Source organism: Liolophura sinensis, chromosome 5 (genome assembly GCF_032854445.1).
Source record: "Liolophura sinensis isolate JHLJ2023 chromosome 5, CUHK_Ljap_v2, whole genome shotgun sequence".
NCBI classification, from domain to species: domain Eukaryota; kingdom Metazoa; phylum Mollusca; class Polyplacophora; order Chitonida; family Chitonidae; genus Liolophura; species Liolophura sinensis.
In genome coordinates, this window is record NC_088299.1 from 17,247,583 (window position 1) to 17,265,384 (window position 17,802).

The 17,802-nt window shown below is 40.9% G+C and overlaps 1 protein-coding gene across 1 annotated transcript; it reads left to right on the forward strand.

The window, feature by feature from the left end:
- The first annotated feature begins 90 nt into the window (after nt 1-90).
- On the forward strand, nt 91-6,958 carry LOC135465511 (serine/threonine-protein phosphatase 6 regulatory ankyrin repeat subunit B-like). The gene is made up of 5 exons (XM_064742750.1): nt 91-191; nt 2,948-3,092; nt 4,417-4,539; nt 6,135-6,472; nt 6,866-6,958. The coding sequence occupies exons 1-5, from the start codon at nt 111-113 to the stop codon at nt 6,956-6,958; spliced, it is 780 nt and encodes a 259-aa protein (XP_064598820.1). The 5' UTR covers nt 91-110.
- The last annotated feature ends 10,844 nt before the right edge of the window (nt 6,959-17,802 follow it).

Here is a 17,802-nt window from a genome sequence, read left to right on the forward strand (position 1 = left end):
GCCATTACTGTAAACGGAAGCTAGCGTTGCAACAATGCGCATGCGCATTACAAATCACACGTGAGCTTTTGAGTTTGACAACGTCTTACTGTTACGACTGATCGACAAGCATGAGGCGGAATAAAAATAAGATCCCTAAGCGAAATGTTGAAGTGCTGAAGGACTTAATAATCTCAGACGATCTCGAGAAGGTACAGTGCGTCGCCAAAATTCAGCCTACACAGAATAGGGAAGTGATTTTGATAAATGTTGAGATAGTTTCACTTTCAAAACACCAGTAAGTCTACGTGTACTCACCCAGATACAATCATGCAGTACTGTAGGCCTACGTAACTCCATCACCTATTTTACATACGCAGATGGACGGAGAACTACATGTGAAAGTGAAAGATAGAGAAATTGGGGTGTGTGGGAAATGGGGGTGGATGCTGTTTATCTTTGGCCTTCCTTATATACAAGTACCTGTGTATTGCCTGATGAATTAAACCTTGTTGTATTGTTAGCATACAGGGTTTAACAATAGGCTAAGGTGTGTACGGTGTAAAATAGGCAGGAAGAAGGTATTTACATGTAAGGACCAATAAAAACCAACTTGGATGATTGAATTTGTAATGCTATATTTCACTGAACAGTGAATGTGCAATATGATAATTTCACATGTAATATTGATCTCAGTCATTCAGTCATTCAGTCTTGCACTCAGGGGTGGAGGAAAATGAACATTGATCATCTGGCAAGAAGCCGACAGACTTCATTTCCTGTGTCTTATACAAAGCTTTTCATCTGCAGAGAGCAAATTTATTGTGTATGTTATATTTGTGGAGAGCAAGTTCCCACAAACTTCCTGGTATTACAAACAATGATAAGCCCAGGAATAGTGAAAGCTCACACAATCATTCTTTAAATTACTAATGACAAGGACTGGTATAGAACAAACAGAATTGAAAGGTGTGTGGCATTGAAAGGTGTCCAGACATTAACTGTGCACAGCATCATAACTGGCCATTCATCATGATATAAACTATTATAGTATTTTTTTTTTTTTGGATGATTCTCATTTTATGCTGTGGTCAAGAAAATGTCTCCCTTATATGACCTAGGCTTGAGCCCCTGTGGCCAAAGGAGTTAGCATGCCAGCACGGCGCATGAACCAGGAGCCTTCCACTAATGTGGCCGGTGTGAGTTAAAGCCCAGCCCATGTTTGCTTCCCCTCCGGCAGTATGAGGGAAGTTGTGGCAGCAACCTGTGGATGGTCCCCGAGCTCCCCCTGGTTTTCTCCCAAAATAATGTTGGCTGCTGTCGTATAAGTGAAATATTTTTGAGTACAGGATAAAACAGTAATCAAATAAATAAGTATATGACCTGGGTCAGCATTATGCTGAGAGGAAAACTGGCAGATTGGTGGCGGATCTTTGGCATACCTGGTATCACACCCGGGTTGGGGCATACCAAAGATGCTATAAATCTTACTTGTTTCTGAGGAGTGAGAGGTTATACAGGTAAGCAAATGGATTGGCCCAGTATCAGTATAATGTGCCTGGATGTTGGTGTCATGTCTACTGTGTGTGGCATGATGACTCAGTGGTGGCAGCATCTTGGCACCTCAGATTCATCCTGCTTCAAGAAGACAGTATATAACTGAAAATTTGTACGAGGAAAACCCAAGGCATATTGACATAGAATTATCATAGTGATGTTCTGATCTCAGTACTGATCACTCTGGTGGTTATACACAAGTAGATATGTGCAAATGGCCCAGTACGATAATGTGGCATGTCCTCAAGTGTAAATCTCCATGTGATAATGTGGCATGTCCTCAAGTGTAAATCTCCATGTGATAATGTGGCATGTCCTCAAGTGTAAATCTCCATGTGATAATGTGGCATGTCCTCAAGTGTAAATCTCCATGTGATAATGTGGCATGTCCTCAAGTGTAAATCTCCATGTGATAATGTGGCATGTCCTCAAGTGTAAATCTCCATGTGATAATGTGGCATGTCCTCAAGTGTAAATCTTCATGTGATAATGTGGCATGTCCTCAAGTGTAAATCTTCATGTGATAATGTGGCATGTCCTCAAGTGTAAATCTCCATGTGATAATGTGGCTTGTCCTCAAGTGTAAATCTTCATGTGATAATGTGGCATGTCCTCAAGTGTAAATCTCCATGTGATAATGTGGCATGTCCTCAAGTGTAAATCTCCTTGTGAGGAAATAAACCTTCCATAATCCACATTCTTAGTTCTTGAAGTAATCAGCCCAATCCATCCAGCATGACTCATTCAGCATGGTTTATCCAGCATGGCCCATCCAGCATGATTCATCCAGCATGATCCATCCAGCATATCTCATCCAGTATTTTCCATCCAGCATGTTTCATCCAGCATGGTCCATCCAGAATGATTCATCCAGCATGGTCCATCCAGCATGGTCCATCCAGCATGTTTCATCCAGCATGATCCATCCAGCATGGTCCATCCAGAATGATTCATCCAACATGATCCATCCAGCATGGTTCATCCAGCATGGCCCATCCAGCATGATTCATCCAGCATGATCCATCCAGCATGCCTCATCCAGTACTTTCCATCCAGCATGTTTCATCCAGCATGGTCCATCCAGAATGATTCATCCAGCATGGTCCATCCAGCATGGTCCATCCAGCATGATTCATCCAGCATGGTCCTTCCAGCATGATTCATCCAGTGTGATCCATCCAGCACAGTTCATCAAGCATGTTTCATCCAGCATGACCCATCCAGCATGATTCATCCAGCATGATTCATCTTTTGTATCCCATGTAGATGGCAGATGATACACTCTGGTTTCAAAGACAAGAGGTTTAGCTTTTTTTTAGGAACAGAGTGGTCATTTCATTTCATATTATTGGCTCACAGATTGTGTTGTTCTGGCAAAGTCACTGTATGGAATTTTTTACTGTTGTTTCAGCTGGGAGCCCTCATTGAATTAGTCCCATCGATTGTAAACTGTCAATTTAAGACACAAGATGGTGGACATGTGTGCTACTGGACACCATTGTGTTGGGCTGTCAAAAATGGAAGTCTGAATGCAATTCAGATTCTAATCGAACAAGGTACGAATGTTATCACAGAATATTTTATAGGTGCCTTAAGTGATAAAGCCGTGAAAACCTATAAACAGCGTGGTCTTGTATGTATTCTTGTTTGTAGGAGAAAAGTGCCTGCAGTGCCTTAAAAGCAGTGATCTAAAGCATAGTCCCCGGAATTAGTCATGTTGGGGTGTTTGAATGTACATGTAGCTCCAACTGGTGGGGCTTTATACATGTAGTCGGATAGTAGTCAGGCTTATGGTGGAAGAAACTGTGCAGAGTGCTAACAGGAAACCATGCAGAGTGCTAGCAGGAAACCAGGCAGAGTGCTGGCAGGAAACCAGGCAGAGTGCTAGCAGGAAACCATGCAGAGTGCTAGCAGGAAACCATGCAGAATGCTAGCAGAAACCACTCACTGTGTACAGTGATATCTCTTATTCAAACAGGGTATGGTATTCCCTGAAGCTGCTATGTACTGTAGTTTTAACTGGGTAGTTCATTTTCAAGAGCAGACATGAACTGTACTTTTAACAATGTATTTTCACGAGAAGACATACAGTATTTTAATATAACATTGTATTTTCAGGAGCAGATATATATTTTTAACACCTTAATGTATTTTCATGAATAGAAACATACTATATGTACTTTTAACAATGTAATGTTGTGTATTTTCAGGAGCAGACATGTATTGTACTTTTAACAGCATAATGTATTTTCATGAATGGACACATACTATACATGCTTTTAATAATGTGATGTTTTGTATTTTCAGGAGCAGACATGTATTGTACTTTTAACAATGTAATGTGTATTTTCAGGAGCAGACATGTATTGTACTTTTAACAGCATAATGTATTTTCATGAATGGACACATACTATACATGCTTTTCATAATGTGATGTTTTGTATTTTCAGGAGCAGACATGTATTGTACTTTTAACAATGTAATGTGTATTTTCAGGAGCAGACATGTATTGTACTTTTAACAGCATAATGTATTTTCATGAATGGACACATACTATACATGCTTTTAATAATGTAATGTTTTGTATTTTCAGGAGGAGACATGCATTGTACTTTTAACAATGTAATGTGTATTTTCAGGAGCAGACATATTGTACTTTTAACAATGTAATGCTGTTTATTTTCAGGAGCAGACATGTATTGTACTTTTAACAGCGTAATGTATTTTCATGAATAGACAGGTACTATACATGCTTTTAACAATGTAATGTTGTCTATTTTCAGGAGCAGACATGTATTGTACTTTTAACAGCGTAATATATTTTCATGAATAGACAGGTACTATACATACTTTTAACAATGTAATGTTGTCTATTTTCAGGAGCAGACATGTATTATGTTGGTTGTCAGACTCTGGGATTTCAGAGATCCTCTTTCACTGCATACTCTTTGGCCATGTCTGTTCCATATCAGCTGAAGGCATTGAAAAAGTTGCTGGAATTAGGTAAGAATTCTCATGGAAAGGGCTGTAAATACCCAGACTCACTCTACGACTATGGAGGTATTGGCTTGTATTCCAAGGGGAAGTGGAATCATTGAAGACCCATGTTCCAAGCTTTTCCAAATTTCATCCATTTATTTATGTAAACAAATAACTCCTCATAACTTTGACAAAATTACCATGACTGTTTTTAGAAATGTGAAAGGAAGAATATTAAGTGTGGTTTTAAAACAGCTAGAATGCCAGTTCATCCGCAACTTGCCAGTGGTCGATGGTTTAGGATTTCTCCGCATGTCAAATTAATCACCATAGTATAAGTGAAAAAATCTTGTGAGTGAGTCAGAATAAGAATCAAGCCCTCAATCTAAGTAAGCCTACGTGCCCTTTTCGTAGGTTTAGGGTACCTTTTGATATGTATGTATGCTTGGGGTTTAACGGCGTACTTCAGTCGTATGAGGATGAGGAGTCATGTGATGTGTGAAGGCCTACATATGTGGCAGGGCGGGAGCAGGCTGTTGGCAGGGTGAGGGCAGGGCGCGTGCAGAGCGAGGGCAGGGCAAGGACAGAGCAAGTGCAGGGCAAGGGCAAGGTGAGTGCAGGGTAAGTGCAAGGCGAAAGCAGGCCATCAAACTTTTTGATGCTAGATATGTGCGTACATATACTGTGTCTTTGTATGGCAGACCGGGTACAGGGTGAGTGCAGGCCTAATGGCTGGAGTGTCCGGCTCAAAGTTAGGAAACCCGGGATCAAACCCTGTTCAAGTCATTTCAAAATGGTAATTGCTGCTGCCCCACTTGGTGCTCAGCACTGAGAGGTTAGAACAAGGAAACAGGACTGGTTGGCACGGTGTCAGCATAATGTGAGTGAGTGGGGTGTTATGTCTGGTGTCTTTGGTATGATTCTTCGGTGGCAACAGCAGTTTGGTGGCTTTGGATTCAGCCTGCCACAAGAAGACACAGTATACATGGATGTACTGTAACACCTACTGGCCCCTCGTCGTCATATGACTGAAAAATTGTTATGTACAGCATTAAATCCCAAGCATTCATTCATTCATTTATTTGCCCACCAAGCTGTAGATGGAACATATTATGGTTTGGAGATTTTGTCTGTCTTTGTGTTTGTCCACAACCATGTTGAAATCAGTAGTTGTTTTTGGTAATGCATTTTAATTCTTAGTGGATACATGGACTCAGAGGTGAGGATGTGTCACACCTCACATTTGTCCATTTTCACAGTTGCCATGCTAACCGGATTGCCAATTCCTTTATGTCTAGTTACAATGACATGTATGACTTCAAGTCAGAGCTACAACTCCAATTCTTTTCTACGTCCTGTCTGAAGTTTTGTTGGATGTATACTAAAAGATACAAAGCTGCTGATGTGTCAGGTCTTTCTATGGTTGCTATGGTAACTAGATTGCCAATATCTGCTACACAAATAGCAGTTTATATGTGTATTGGATTCACATGAACTATAAAGTTGATGTTTCATTTTTCTTCATTTAGGACGCATGGTCATATTCCAATGCAATGGACATGTGTTTAGAAATTGTCAAGTATGTGTCAGTGGAATTATCTCAATGTTGTTGTTGTCAGGAATTGCTGTTGACCAGCCCATTGCTAGCCCTGAGGTAACAGAAGAAGAAGGAGGTAGGTTGTCCTACGCTGGCTATGTAACAGGTCTGCATTACGCTGTCTGCACCTACAATCTTCCGTTGTCTCAGCTGCTCCTTCAGCACGGTGCATCAGTCCACAAACTTGACAAGCACGGCAACACAGCTCTGCATCTGGCTTGTGAGAACGCATCTTCAGAGATCATCAAGCTTTTGGCATTTTATGGAGGAATTGATAATTCCATAAACACAGATTGTTTGTCACCGTTTGGCTTGTTGTGGCAGTCCATGTCAGTTACAGACAGAACTGCGACTGCTCTGGTGATACATTACCTGATAGCCACAGGGTACAACTTACGCACAGATCTGTGGTATAGAAGAAACTCCACTGGTGTTTGTGAGCTTGTCTACAGCAGTGGGAGGGGCCAGCAGCCCTGGGGTGGGGATGGTTCATCCTGTGCCTGCCTCCACTGTCTGCTTCACCCCTTTTTGTGTAACCCCTGCCCTCTCAAGGTCACATGTCGTTCAGTCATCAGGCGATATTTGTGTCACCAAGACAATCCCAGTTGCCCTAGTGTTTTAACAAACTTACCATTACCACCATTGTTACGTTCATTTTTAATGTTTGAAGATGGTTCATTGTGATATTGTAGAATAAATATTGACAGATTTATTGATGAAATTGTTTCTTTTTGCCTAATGTTTCACTAACAGGACAGTGGTCAGGTTTATAGGTGGATGACAGGATTAGGGAAACCTCTGCTTTTCACAGGTGTGCGTCACAAACCTCTTGACTTAAAGCTGTAGCCAAATATGAGGAACTCAGAGCTAGATCATTCTTAACAAAACACATTTGTGGCTCAAATCCTAACCGGGTTTTCACAACCAATCATCACAAACCTCCTGACTTAAAGCTGTAGCCAAATCAGAGGAACTCCGAGCTAGATCACTCCTAACAAAACACATTTGTGGTTCAAATCCTAACCAGGTTTTCACAAACCAATCATCACAAACCTTCAGACTTAAAGCTGTAGCCAAATCAGAGGAACTCAGAGCTAGATCACTCCTAACAAAACACATTTGTGGTTCAAATCCTAACCAGGTTTTCACAAACCAATCATCACAAACCTTCAGACTTAAAGCTGTAGCCAAATCTGAGGAACTCCGAGCTAGATCACTTCTAACAAAACACCTTTGTGGTTCAAATCCTAACCAGGTTTTCACAAGCAAAACATCACAAACCTCCTGACTTAAGGCTGTAGCCAAATCAGAGGAAGTCCGAGCTAGATCAGTCGTAACAAAACACATTTGTGGTTCAAATCCTAACCAGGTTTTCACAAACAAAACATCACAAACCTCCAGACTTAAAGCTGTAGCCAAATCTGAGGAACTCCGAGCTAGATCAGTCGTAACAAAACACATTTGTGGCTCAAATCCTAACCAGGTTTTCACAAACCAATCATCACAAACCTCCAGACTTAAAGCTGTAGCCAAATCAGAGGAACTCCGAGCTATATCAGTCGTAACAAAACACATTTGTGGCTCAAATCCTAACCAGGTTTTCACAAACAAAACATCACAAACCTCCTGACTTAAAGCTGTAGCCAAATCTGAGGAACTCCGAGCTAGATCAGTCGTAACAAAACACATTTGTGGTTCAAATCCTAACCAGGTTTTCACAACCCAATTATCACAAACCTCCTGACTTAAAGCTGTAGCCAAATCTGAGGAACTCCGAGCTAGATCACCCCTAACAAAACACATTTGTGGTTCAAATCCTAACCAGGTTCTCACAAACAAAACATCACAAACCTCCTGACTTAAAGCTGTAGCCAAATCTGAGGAACTCAGAGCTAGATCACCCCTAACAAAACACATTTGTGGCTCAAACCCTAACCGGGTTTTCACAAACCAATCATCACAAACCTCCTGACTTAAAGCTGTAGCGAAATCAGAGGAACTCAGAACTAGATCAGTCGTAACAAAACACATTTGTGGTTTAAATCCTAACCAGGTTTTCACAAACCAATCACCACAAACCTCCAGACTTAAAGCTGTAGCCAAATCTGAGGAACTCCGAGCTAGATCACTTCTAACAAAACACATTTGTGGTTTAAATCCTAACCAGGTTTTGACAAACCAATCATCACAAACCTCCTGACTTGAAGCTGTAGCCAAATCAGAGGAACTCTAAGCTAGATCAGTCGTAACAAAACACATTTGTGGTTCAAATCGTAACCAGGTTTTCACAAACCAATCATCACAAACCTCCTGACTTAAAGCTGTAGCCAAATCTGAGGAACTTCGAGCTAGATCACTCCTAACAAAACACATTTGTGGCTCAAATCCTAACCAGGTTTTCACAAGCAAAACATCACAAACCTCCTGACTTAAGGCTGTAGCCAAATCAGAGGAAGTCCGAGCTGGATCAGTCGTAACAAAACACATTTGTGGTTCAAATCCTAACCAGGTTCTCACAAACAAAACATCACAAACCTCCTGACTTAAGGCTGTAGCCAAATCAGAGGAAGTCCGAGCTGGATCAGTCGTAACAAAACACATTTGTGGTTCAAATCCTAACCAGGTTTTCACAAACCAATCATCACAAACCTCCTGACAAAAAGCTGTAGCCAAATCTGAGGAACTCCGAGCTAGATCAGTCGTAACAAAACACATTTGTGGTTCAAATCCTAACCAGGTTTTCACAAACAAAACATCACAAACCTCCTGACTTAAGGCTGTAGCCAAATCAGAGGAAATCCGAGCTAGATCAGTCGTAATAAAACACATTTGTGGTTCAAATCCTAACCAGGATTTGACAATCCAATCATCACAAACATCCTGACTTAAAGCTGTAGACAAATCTGAGGAACTCAGAGCTAGATCAGTCGTAATAAAACACATTTGTGGTTCAAATCCTAACCAGGTTTTGACAAACCAATCATCACAAACATCCTGACTTATAGCTGTAGACAAATCAGAGAAACTCAGAGCTAGATCAGTCGTAACAAAACACATTTGTGGTTCAAATCCTAACCAGGTTTTCACAATCCAATCATCACAAACATCCTGACTTAAAGCTGTAGACAAATCAGAGACACTCCGAGCTAGATCACTCCTAACAAAACACATTTGTGGTTCAAATCCTAACCAGATTTTGACAATCTAATCATCACAAACATCCTGACTTAAAGCTGTAGCCAAATCAGAGGAACCCCCAGCTAGATCAGTCGTAACAAAACACATTTGTGGTTCAAATCCTAACTAGGTTTTCACAAACCAATCATCACAAACCTCCAGACTTAAGGCTGTGGCCAAATCGGAGGAAGTCCGAGCTAGATCAGTCGTAACAAAACACATTTGTGGTTCAAATCCTAACCAGGTTTTGACAAACCAATCATCACAAACCTCCAGACTTAAAGCTGTAGCCAAATCTGAGGAACTCAGAGCTAGATCAGTCGTAACAAAACACATTTGTGGTTCAAATCCTAACCAGGTTTTCACAAACAAAACATCACAAACCTCCAGACTTAAGGCTGTAGCCAAATCAGAGGAAGTCCGAGCTAGATCAGTCGTAACAAAACACATTTGTGGTTCAAATCCTAACCAGGTTTTGACAAACCAATCATCACAAACCTCCAGACTTAAAGCTGTAACCAAATCTGAGGAACTCAGAGCTAGATCATCCCTAACAAAACACATTTGTGGCTCAAATCCTAACCAGGTTTTCACAAACCAGTTATTACAAACCTCCTGACTTAAAGCTGTAGCCAAAGCTGAGGAACTCCGAGCTAGATCACTCCTAACAAAACACATTTGTGGCTCAAATCCTAACCAGGTTTTTACAAACAAAACATCACAAACCTCCTGACTTAAAGCTGTAGCCAAATCTGAGGAACTCCGAGCTAGATCAGTCGTAACAAAACACATTTGCGGTTCAAATCCTAACCAGGTTTTCACAATCCAATCATCACAAACCTCCTGACAAAAAGCTGTAGCCAAATCAGAGGAACTCAGAGCTAGATCAGTCGTAACAAAACACATTTGTGGTTCAAATCCTCACCAGGTTTTCACAACCCAATCATCACAAACCTCCAGACTTAAAGCTGTAGCCAAATGTGAGGAACTCCGAGCTAGATCAGTCGTAACAAAACACATTTGTGGCTCAAATCCTAACCAGGTTTTCACAAACAAAACATCACAAACCTCCTGACTTAAAGCTGTAGACAAATCAGAGAAACTCCGAGCTGGATCAGTCGTAACAAAACACATTTGTGGTTCAAATCCTAACCAGGTTCTCACAAACCAATCATCACAAACCTCCTGATTTAAGGCTGTAGCCAAATCTGAGGAACTCCGAGCTAGATCAGTCGTAACAAAACACATTTGTGTTTCAAATCCTAACCAGGTTCTCACAAACAAAACATCACAAACCTCCTGACTTAAAGCTGTAGCCAAATCTGAGGAACTCAGAGCTAGATCACCCCTAACAAAACACTTTTGTGGTTCAAATCCTAACCGGGTGTTCACAAACCAATCATCACAAACCTCCTGACTTAAAGCTGTAGCCAAATCAGAGGAACTCAGAGCTAGATCAGTCGTAACAAAACACATTTGTGGTTCAAATCCTAACCAGGTTTTCACAAACCAATCACCACAAACCTCCAGACTTAAAGCTGTAGCCAAATCAGAGGAACTCTGAGCTAGATCATTCCTAACAAAACACATTTGTGGCTCAAATCCTAACCAGGTTTTCACAAGCAAAACATCAAAAACCTCCTGACTTAAGGCTGTAGCCAAATCTGAGGAAGTCCGAGCTAGATCAGTCGTAACAAAACACATTTGTGGTTCAAATCCTAACCAGGTTTTCACAAACAAAACATCACAAACCTCCAGACTTAAAGCTGTAGCCAAATCAGAGGAACTCAGAGCTAGATCACCCCTAACAAAACACATTTGTGGCTCAAATCCTAACCAGGTTTTCACAAACCAATCATCACAAACCTCCAGACCTAAAGCTGTAGCCAAATCTGAGGAACTCCGAGCTAGATCAGTCGTAACAAAACACATTTGTGGCTCAAATCCTAACCAGGTTTTTACAAACAAAACATCACAAACCTCCTGACTTAAAGCTGTAGCCAAATCTGAGGAACTCCGAGCTAGATCAGTCGTAACAAAACACATTTGTGGTTCAAATCCTAACCAGGTTTTCACAATCCAATCATCACAAACCTCCTGACAAAAAGCTGTAGCCAAATCTGAGGAACTCAGAGCTAGATCAGTCGTAACAAAACACATTTGTGGTTCAAATCCTAACCAGGTTTTCACAAACAAAACATCACAAACATCCTGACTTAAGGCTGTAGCCAAATCAGAGGAAATCCGAGCTAGATCAGTCGTAATAAAACACATTTGTGGTTCAAATCCTAACCAGGTTTTGACAGTCCAATCATCACAAACATCCTGACTTAAAGCTGTAGACAAATCAGAGAAACTCAGAGCTAGATCAGTCGTAACAAAACACATTTGTGGTTCAAATCCTAACCATGTTTTGACAATCCAATCATCACAAACATCCTGACTTAAAGCTGTAGACAAATCTGAGAAACTCAGAGCTAGATCAGTCGTAATAAAACACATTTGTGGTTCAAATCCTAACCAGGTTTTGACAATCTAATCATCACAAACATCCTGACTTAAAGCTGTAGCCAAAGCTGAGGAACCCCCAGCTAGATCAGTCGTAACAAAACACATTTGTGGTTCAAATCCTAACCTGGTTTTGACAATCCAATCATCACAAACATCCTGATTTAAAGCTGTAGACAAATCTGAGGAACTCAGAGCTAGATCAGTCGTAACAAAACACATTTATGGTTCAAATCCTAACCACATTTTCACACTCCCTGCAACCATTTCATCAGCCAGTGTGCCTCAACGGTTGTATGAAACATTTAAACAGCAGCAAAGGGAAAACAACTCAATAAGATATTTTTTTGAAAGAATTTATTATTATCGGAAAACATTTTTTTTAGGTTTTCCATTGGTATAACTTCAGATGTGTCCTTCCTTCATGCTGAATCATGAAGTGGAAGCTTGTCAGCTTGTATGTCAAATTTGTGTTCAAAAGCTATGTATTGTGGAAAGAGAAGGAGGTAAGAGATTTGCAGAATAAGGTAAGGGATTCAAAGAATAAGGTAATAGTTTTACAGAATTAAGTAGAGAATTCAGAGAATAAGGTAAGGGATTCGTAGAATCCGGTGACAGATTTACAGAATAACTTAAGGAATTCAGAGAGTAAGGTTACGAGATTCACAGAAAAAGGTAAGCTATTCAGAGGAAGAGGTAAGATATTCTGTGAATAAGGTTCGGAATCCAGGTAATATTAAATACGACATTTAGAGAAAAAGGTAAGCTATTCGGAAAAACAGGTAAACTATTCAGAGAATAAGGTAAACATTCAGAGAACTTCAAGGACATCCTGAGAGCAAGCTAAATGCATTCAGACATAAGCTAAGCGATTCATAGAATAAGGAAACTAAATTGGATACCAGAGGGAAATGGGTGTGGACATCTTGCCATATCAGTAGTAAAAAAAACAACCATTCAAAGCCAAGAATAGAAACAAGCTTATGGTGAAGATGACGATATCTGGCTGATTCCTGCTTTGTCCGCTTGATTCTGCCGATTTAAATTCATTCTTATCATTGCATTTGTCCCCAGAGCAATAGCAGTAGGTGACATTTATGGAGCGTATGTCCGGGGATAGCACTGTAGTCTTACTAGTGGGAGGATCCCCATCATTACAGCCATCCCTGTCACCCTCAGCAACCTCAACACACCCTCGATGGACGACTGTTCCATAAACCGGTATGCCCTGATCTGAAATAGGAAGGCGCAAGCGATAACGAACCTGGCGAGCATACATACCCCTTAGAGCGCGTGTGTCGCTCTCTACACTCGCTTTACATCACTGCCGCCAATCATTTTGAATCCCGTATTGAAGATTTCTGTACAAAATTTGGCAATGATGTAAAGCGAGCGAACAGTACAGCGTAATATATTTAATATCTTGAGATAACAATTTCACAGTTTCAGATGCCGCGTGCATATGGGAAACTTGAATTGTTATACCGTGGGAATTTAATTATTTATTTATTTGATTGGTGTTTTACGCCGTACTCAAGAATATTTCACTTATACGACGGAGGCCAGCATTGTGGTGGGAGGAAACCGGGCAGGGCCCGGCGGAAACCCACGACCATCCGCAGGTTGCTGGCAGACCCCGTGGGAATTGGCGGAAATGAATTAACTGATGAAATTGGCGGAAATGATTGTTAACTGAGGGAACTGATGGAAACGAGTGGCCCATCATACCTTGTTTAATGAGGGTCAAGAAATTCATGGACGCAGTTTTACAAGGAAGGCGTGGAAGTGGTCGTGCAGAGAATGCGTGGAAGTGGTCGTGCAAGGAATGTGTGGAAGTGGGCGTGCAGGGAATGCGTGGAAGTGGTCGTGCAGGGAATGCGTGGAATTGGTCGTGCAAGTAATGCGTGGAAACGGTTGTACAAGGAATGCGTGGAAGTGGTCGTGCAAAGAATGCGTGGAAGTGGTCGTGCAGGGAATGCTTGGAAACGGTTGTACAACGAACGGGTGGAAACCGCTGTACGAGGAATTCATGGAATTGCATATGATAGGTAAACATGTATAAGCTTTATAAAAGACCCAGAGAAATTGACACCACATAAGTAAGGAACAAATAAATTTTTAGCGAAATAATGTAAGACACATTCCTAAAGCATGCATATTACCATCCTTTTGGTGAGTGCGTGCTATGAACTTCTACCAGGGTCACTTCTCACTGGGCATGTGCATACAGATCACGCATTAGGGTGAAAAAAAGATTCCATCAAAGCCCTGCTGATCGGGTTTATGTCGCTGGAGAGAACAATGTGCCCATTCGTCTCAACTCTTCTAGTGGCTGTCAAAAATCCCAACGTATAGCCGCCTTTGGCCGGCTTGAGGGTTAGTGGTATCTAGGGTATGACTTAATACCACTTAATACCACCCGTGAGAAGTAAACAGTAGACTATAGGAACAACACAGGAGAACCTACCCATAGCGTACACCTTAGATGTACTTATGAAACACTTGGCAACGTTTCCGGCACGTGGGCTGGAACACGTGACCAAGTTGCCCACGGACATGTTGCATTTCCGGTTAATGTCATCGTAGGACTTCTTTAGGATAGAACTTGGAGAGGCAAAATGATAGCTCCTACATGTGAAACACCGCAACCCTGTAGAAGAGAAACGTGGAATCCGTTCCATTTATATATATAATATAAATGGACAATCTTATGAAAGGCTATTGCTTTAGACATGGTAAGCATTCAACACTTCTATATATGTTCGAGTCACACTATCAAGCTTGCCCATTAAGTCGATCTGATAACATCACAGTGACACCTCCTCAATGAGGTCGAAGGCTCGAATCCAGATGTCGCTGCGGCTATAAACCAGGAGGTGTATCAGGTACTTGGTGAAGTGTGGTGATTCACTCTAGTTTCTTCCACAAATCCTTTGTGCCAAATAGGCTCAAAGCTGTTGAGCCAGTTTATATAAATTGTACATTGCATGTTAAAAATCGATGATAAATCTGTCTTATTTAAATAATTTGGGTCTAAGCGATGCAGTGTGTTGTCCATTTCTCTGTCAGCGATGAATGTGCTATCCTGAATAACAAGATACTTGCGCCGGAGGAAAAACGCACTACATTGGCGAAGGAAAAATCTCATCTTCTTTAGATTATACTATATATAGCCTACCGTCGATGAAGTATCGATGTTTATAATTTTAATTTCGTATGCAACGAAGGTTGATCGATTATTTGCTGCGTTCACACAAGGCGATTTGTTGCATTGACTCTGTAAGTTAGACTGTAGAACTAATACTGGACAAGCGTCATTTCAGGAGCGTTGTTCACAATGTGCGATGTATGAAATTTTATAAATTGTAACTCCGCTTAGCAAATCCAATGTGAATGAATCTGTGTGCACTATGAATTTAACATTAGAGACCTTTATGGTAACTTCAAACTTTGAAGTTACAAGTTAAAAACTTTGTACTTTGAAGTTACAAGTTTCACCTTGTAACTTCTAACGAAAGATCTCTATTATTAGCGTCGAGACGCCAACAAGGCTAGGTCAGCAGAAGAAAAAGGGTTTGTTTTTAGTTGTGTTTGAGATCTAATCTATATTTGCCCATCATATATAGTGGATCACCTGCTTGTTTATCGGGCGTGGGTTCAGTCTTGCTTCTGGTTGGTGGTTGATGCCTGGCGGTATTACATCTGTCTTCCGAGCAATAACAACTGGTGAAGTTTGAGGACTGTAGGATCAGGCCTGCTGTGTCCATGCCAGGAGGTAGAACTGCCGCCTGTCCCGCAGGGGGACCTTCCCTACAGCCGTCCATCTCGCCCTCAGTTACCTCTATACACCTGCCATACGTTATGAAAGCTGAAATCGGTATGCCTTGACCTAAAGCACAGAATGAATGGAAGTGGTATAATGCCATTTTGCCAACAATTAATTGAACATTTCACAGCCAACTATTTCCCCCCTATCTTGTGAATGAATAAATTCAAATGTATCTCGTTAAAGTTTATTTAATAGATTTATCTATATCTTTTCTGCAGCAGGATCTTCGCGCACTGTATCTTAGAGCAATTTGTTACCGGTGAGGTCGCGTGTTCAAATCCAGTGCTCGCTCGCTTGCTCATTTTGTTTCACGCTTCACGCTTTATGGTTTCTAGCAGGTTTTCTTCATTAAAAAAGCTGACGATCGTCATACAATGGAAATATGATTGTGGATAGGAGGCCAAATTCAGGTATCACTCACTTGAAGCTTGTATGGATGATAAAATTATGTAACATTTGGCAATGTTTCCAGCACGTGGACTGGGGCACGTCATCAAGTTCTCGTCAGACAAGATGCATTGTTGGTTCATAGTTTTGTAGACGTCCTTCAGCAGTGGACTGGAGGAGTCGAAACTGTAGCTAGAACACTTGAAGCACTGTAACCCTGTAAAAGAGTACACGGTGTCTACATGCTGATAGATGTGTACGCATGTGAGTACATGTTACTAAGGCTAAATTGCTTTAATCTCAAATCTTTAAACCACACAATCTATTCTCTCCTTTCCATTTTCCCTTAAACTATAACTATGCTGTCTAATTATACACACTAACTTTGTCTATTCACCACCACACACCAGTGCCCCCCCCCCTCCCCGGTCTATTCACCATCCATTTGTCTTTTCACCACCCATTTGTCTACGTATCATCCATTTGTCTTGTCACCATCCATTTGTCTATTCACCACTACCTTGTCTATTCACCAGCCATTTTTTTCACTATACATTTGTCTATTCACCACTACCTTGTCTATTTACCACCCATCTGTCTTTTCACCATCCACTGGACTATTCACCACTCCTTTGTCTACGTATCATCCATTTGTCTTGTCACCATCCATTTGTCTATTCACCACTACCTTGTCTATTCACCAGCCATTTTTTTCACTATACATTTGTCTATTCACCACTACCTTGTCTATTCACCAGCCATTTGTTTTTCACCATACATTTGTCTATTCATCACTACCTTGTCTACTTACCACCTTTTGTCTTTTCACCATCTATTTGATTATTCATCACCCCTTGTCTATTTACCACCCATTTGTCTTTTCAGTACCCATTTGTCTACGACACATTTGTCTATTCAACACCCATTTTTCTTTTCACCACCCATTTATGTTTTAACCACCCACTGGTCTTTTCACCATCCATTTGTCTATTCACCTCCCTCTAACCATTTGACTTTCCGCCATGCATCTTTCTCTTAACCAACTTGTCTATTTGCCATCTGTTTGACTATTCGCCATCCACATGACAATTCATTACTCCCGTGTCTATTCACCACCCATTTTCTTATTCACCAACTATCTGTCTTTTCGCCGCCCATTTGTCCTTTCATCATCCATTTGTCTTTTCATCATCCATTTGCCTTTTCATCATCCATCTGTCTTTTCATCATCTATTTGTCTTTTCACCGCCCATTGATCAATTCACCACCCATTTGTCTTTTCATCATCCTTTTGGTCTATTCACCAATTCTTGAAATGGAAATTTCCATACTTTCTTTACATTTAAATCTGGCTGCTTCCCGTCTTCGAACTCCTGTAAAGGTCACTTGAAGCACGTGTTAAAGAGAAGGGCTTGTAAAACCACACTTTAGCGATGAATTCAGTACACATAACTCTATACATGCATGACACTTTAGGAAGGAATGGAATAAATCTAAAGAGGCATGACAGTGAGTAAACTGTCTTAATAAAACATTAGTCAAGAACATGAATAAATTTACGTCATGTTTTTTGCAGGTGTGATTCAGGTAAGCCTATGCACGTGTATATGTAGCACATAATGACGACTTACCCGGTGCGTCTGGCAGTTCTGTCGGCGGAGATATTGTGGTGGGGTCTGTTGAGGATTGGTAATTGTATGTGGTTGTGAATAATGGATTGGTGGACGACGAGCTAGAGGAGAAACTGACTGTCGTTGGCAATGCAGTGACTGAAGAATTTACACTGTGT

Bases quoted from the DNA above. Each gene is read 5' to 3' on its own strand.
- LOC135465511 (XM_064742750.1), top strand. From the start codon at position 111: ATGAGGCGGAATAAAAATAAGATCCCTAAGCGAAATGTTGAAGTGCTG. The intron at 192-2,947 runs GTACAGTGCGTC...CTGTTGTTTCAG, and splicing joins TCTCAGACGATCTCGAGAAG to CTGGGAGCCCTCATTGAATT. The intron at 4,540-6,134 runs GTAAGAATTCTC...TGTTGTTGTCAG, and splicing joins GAAAAAGTTGCTGGAATTAG to GAATTGCTGTTGACCAGCCC.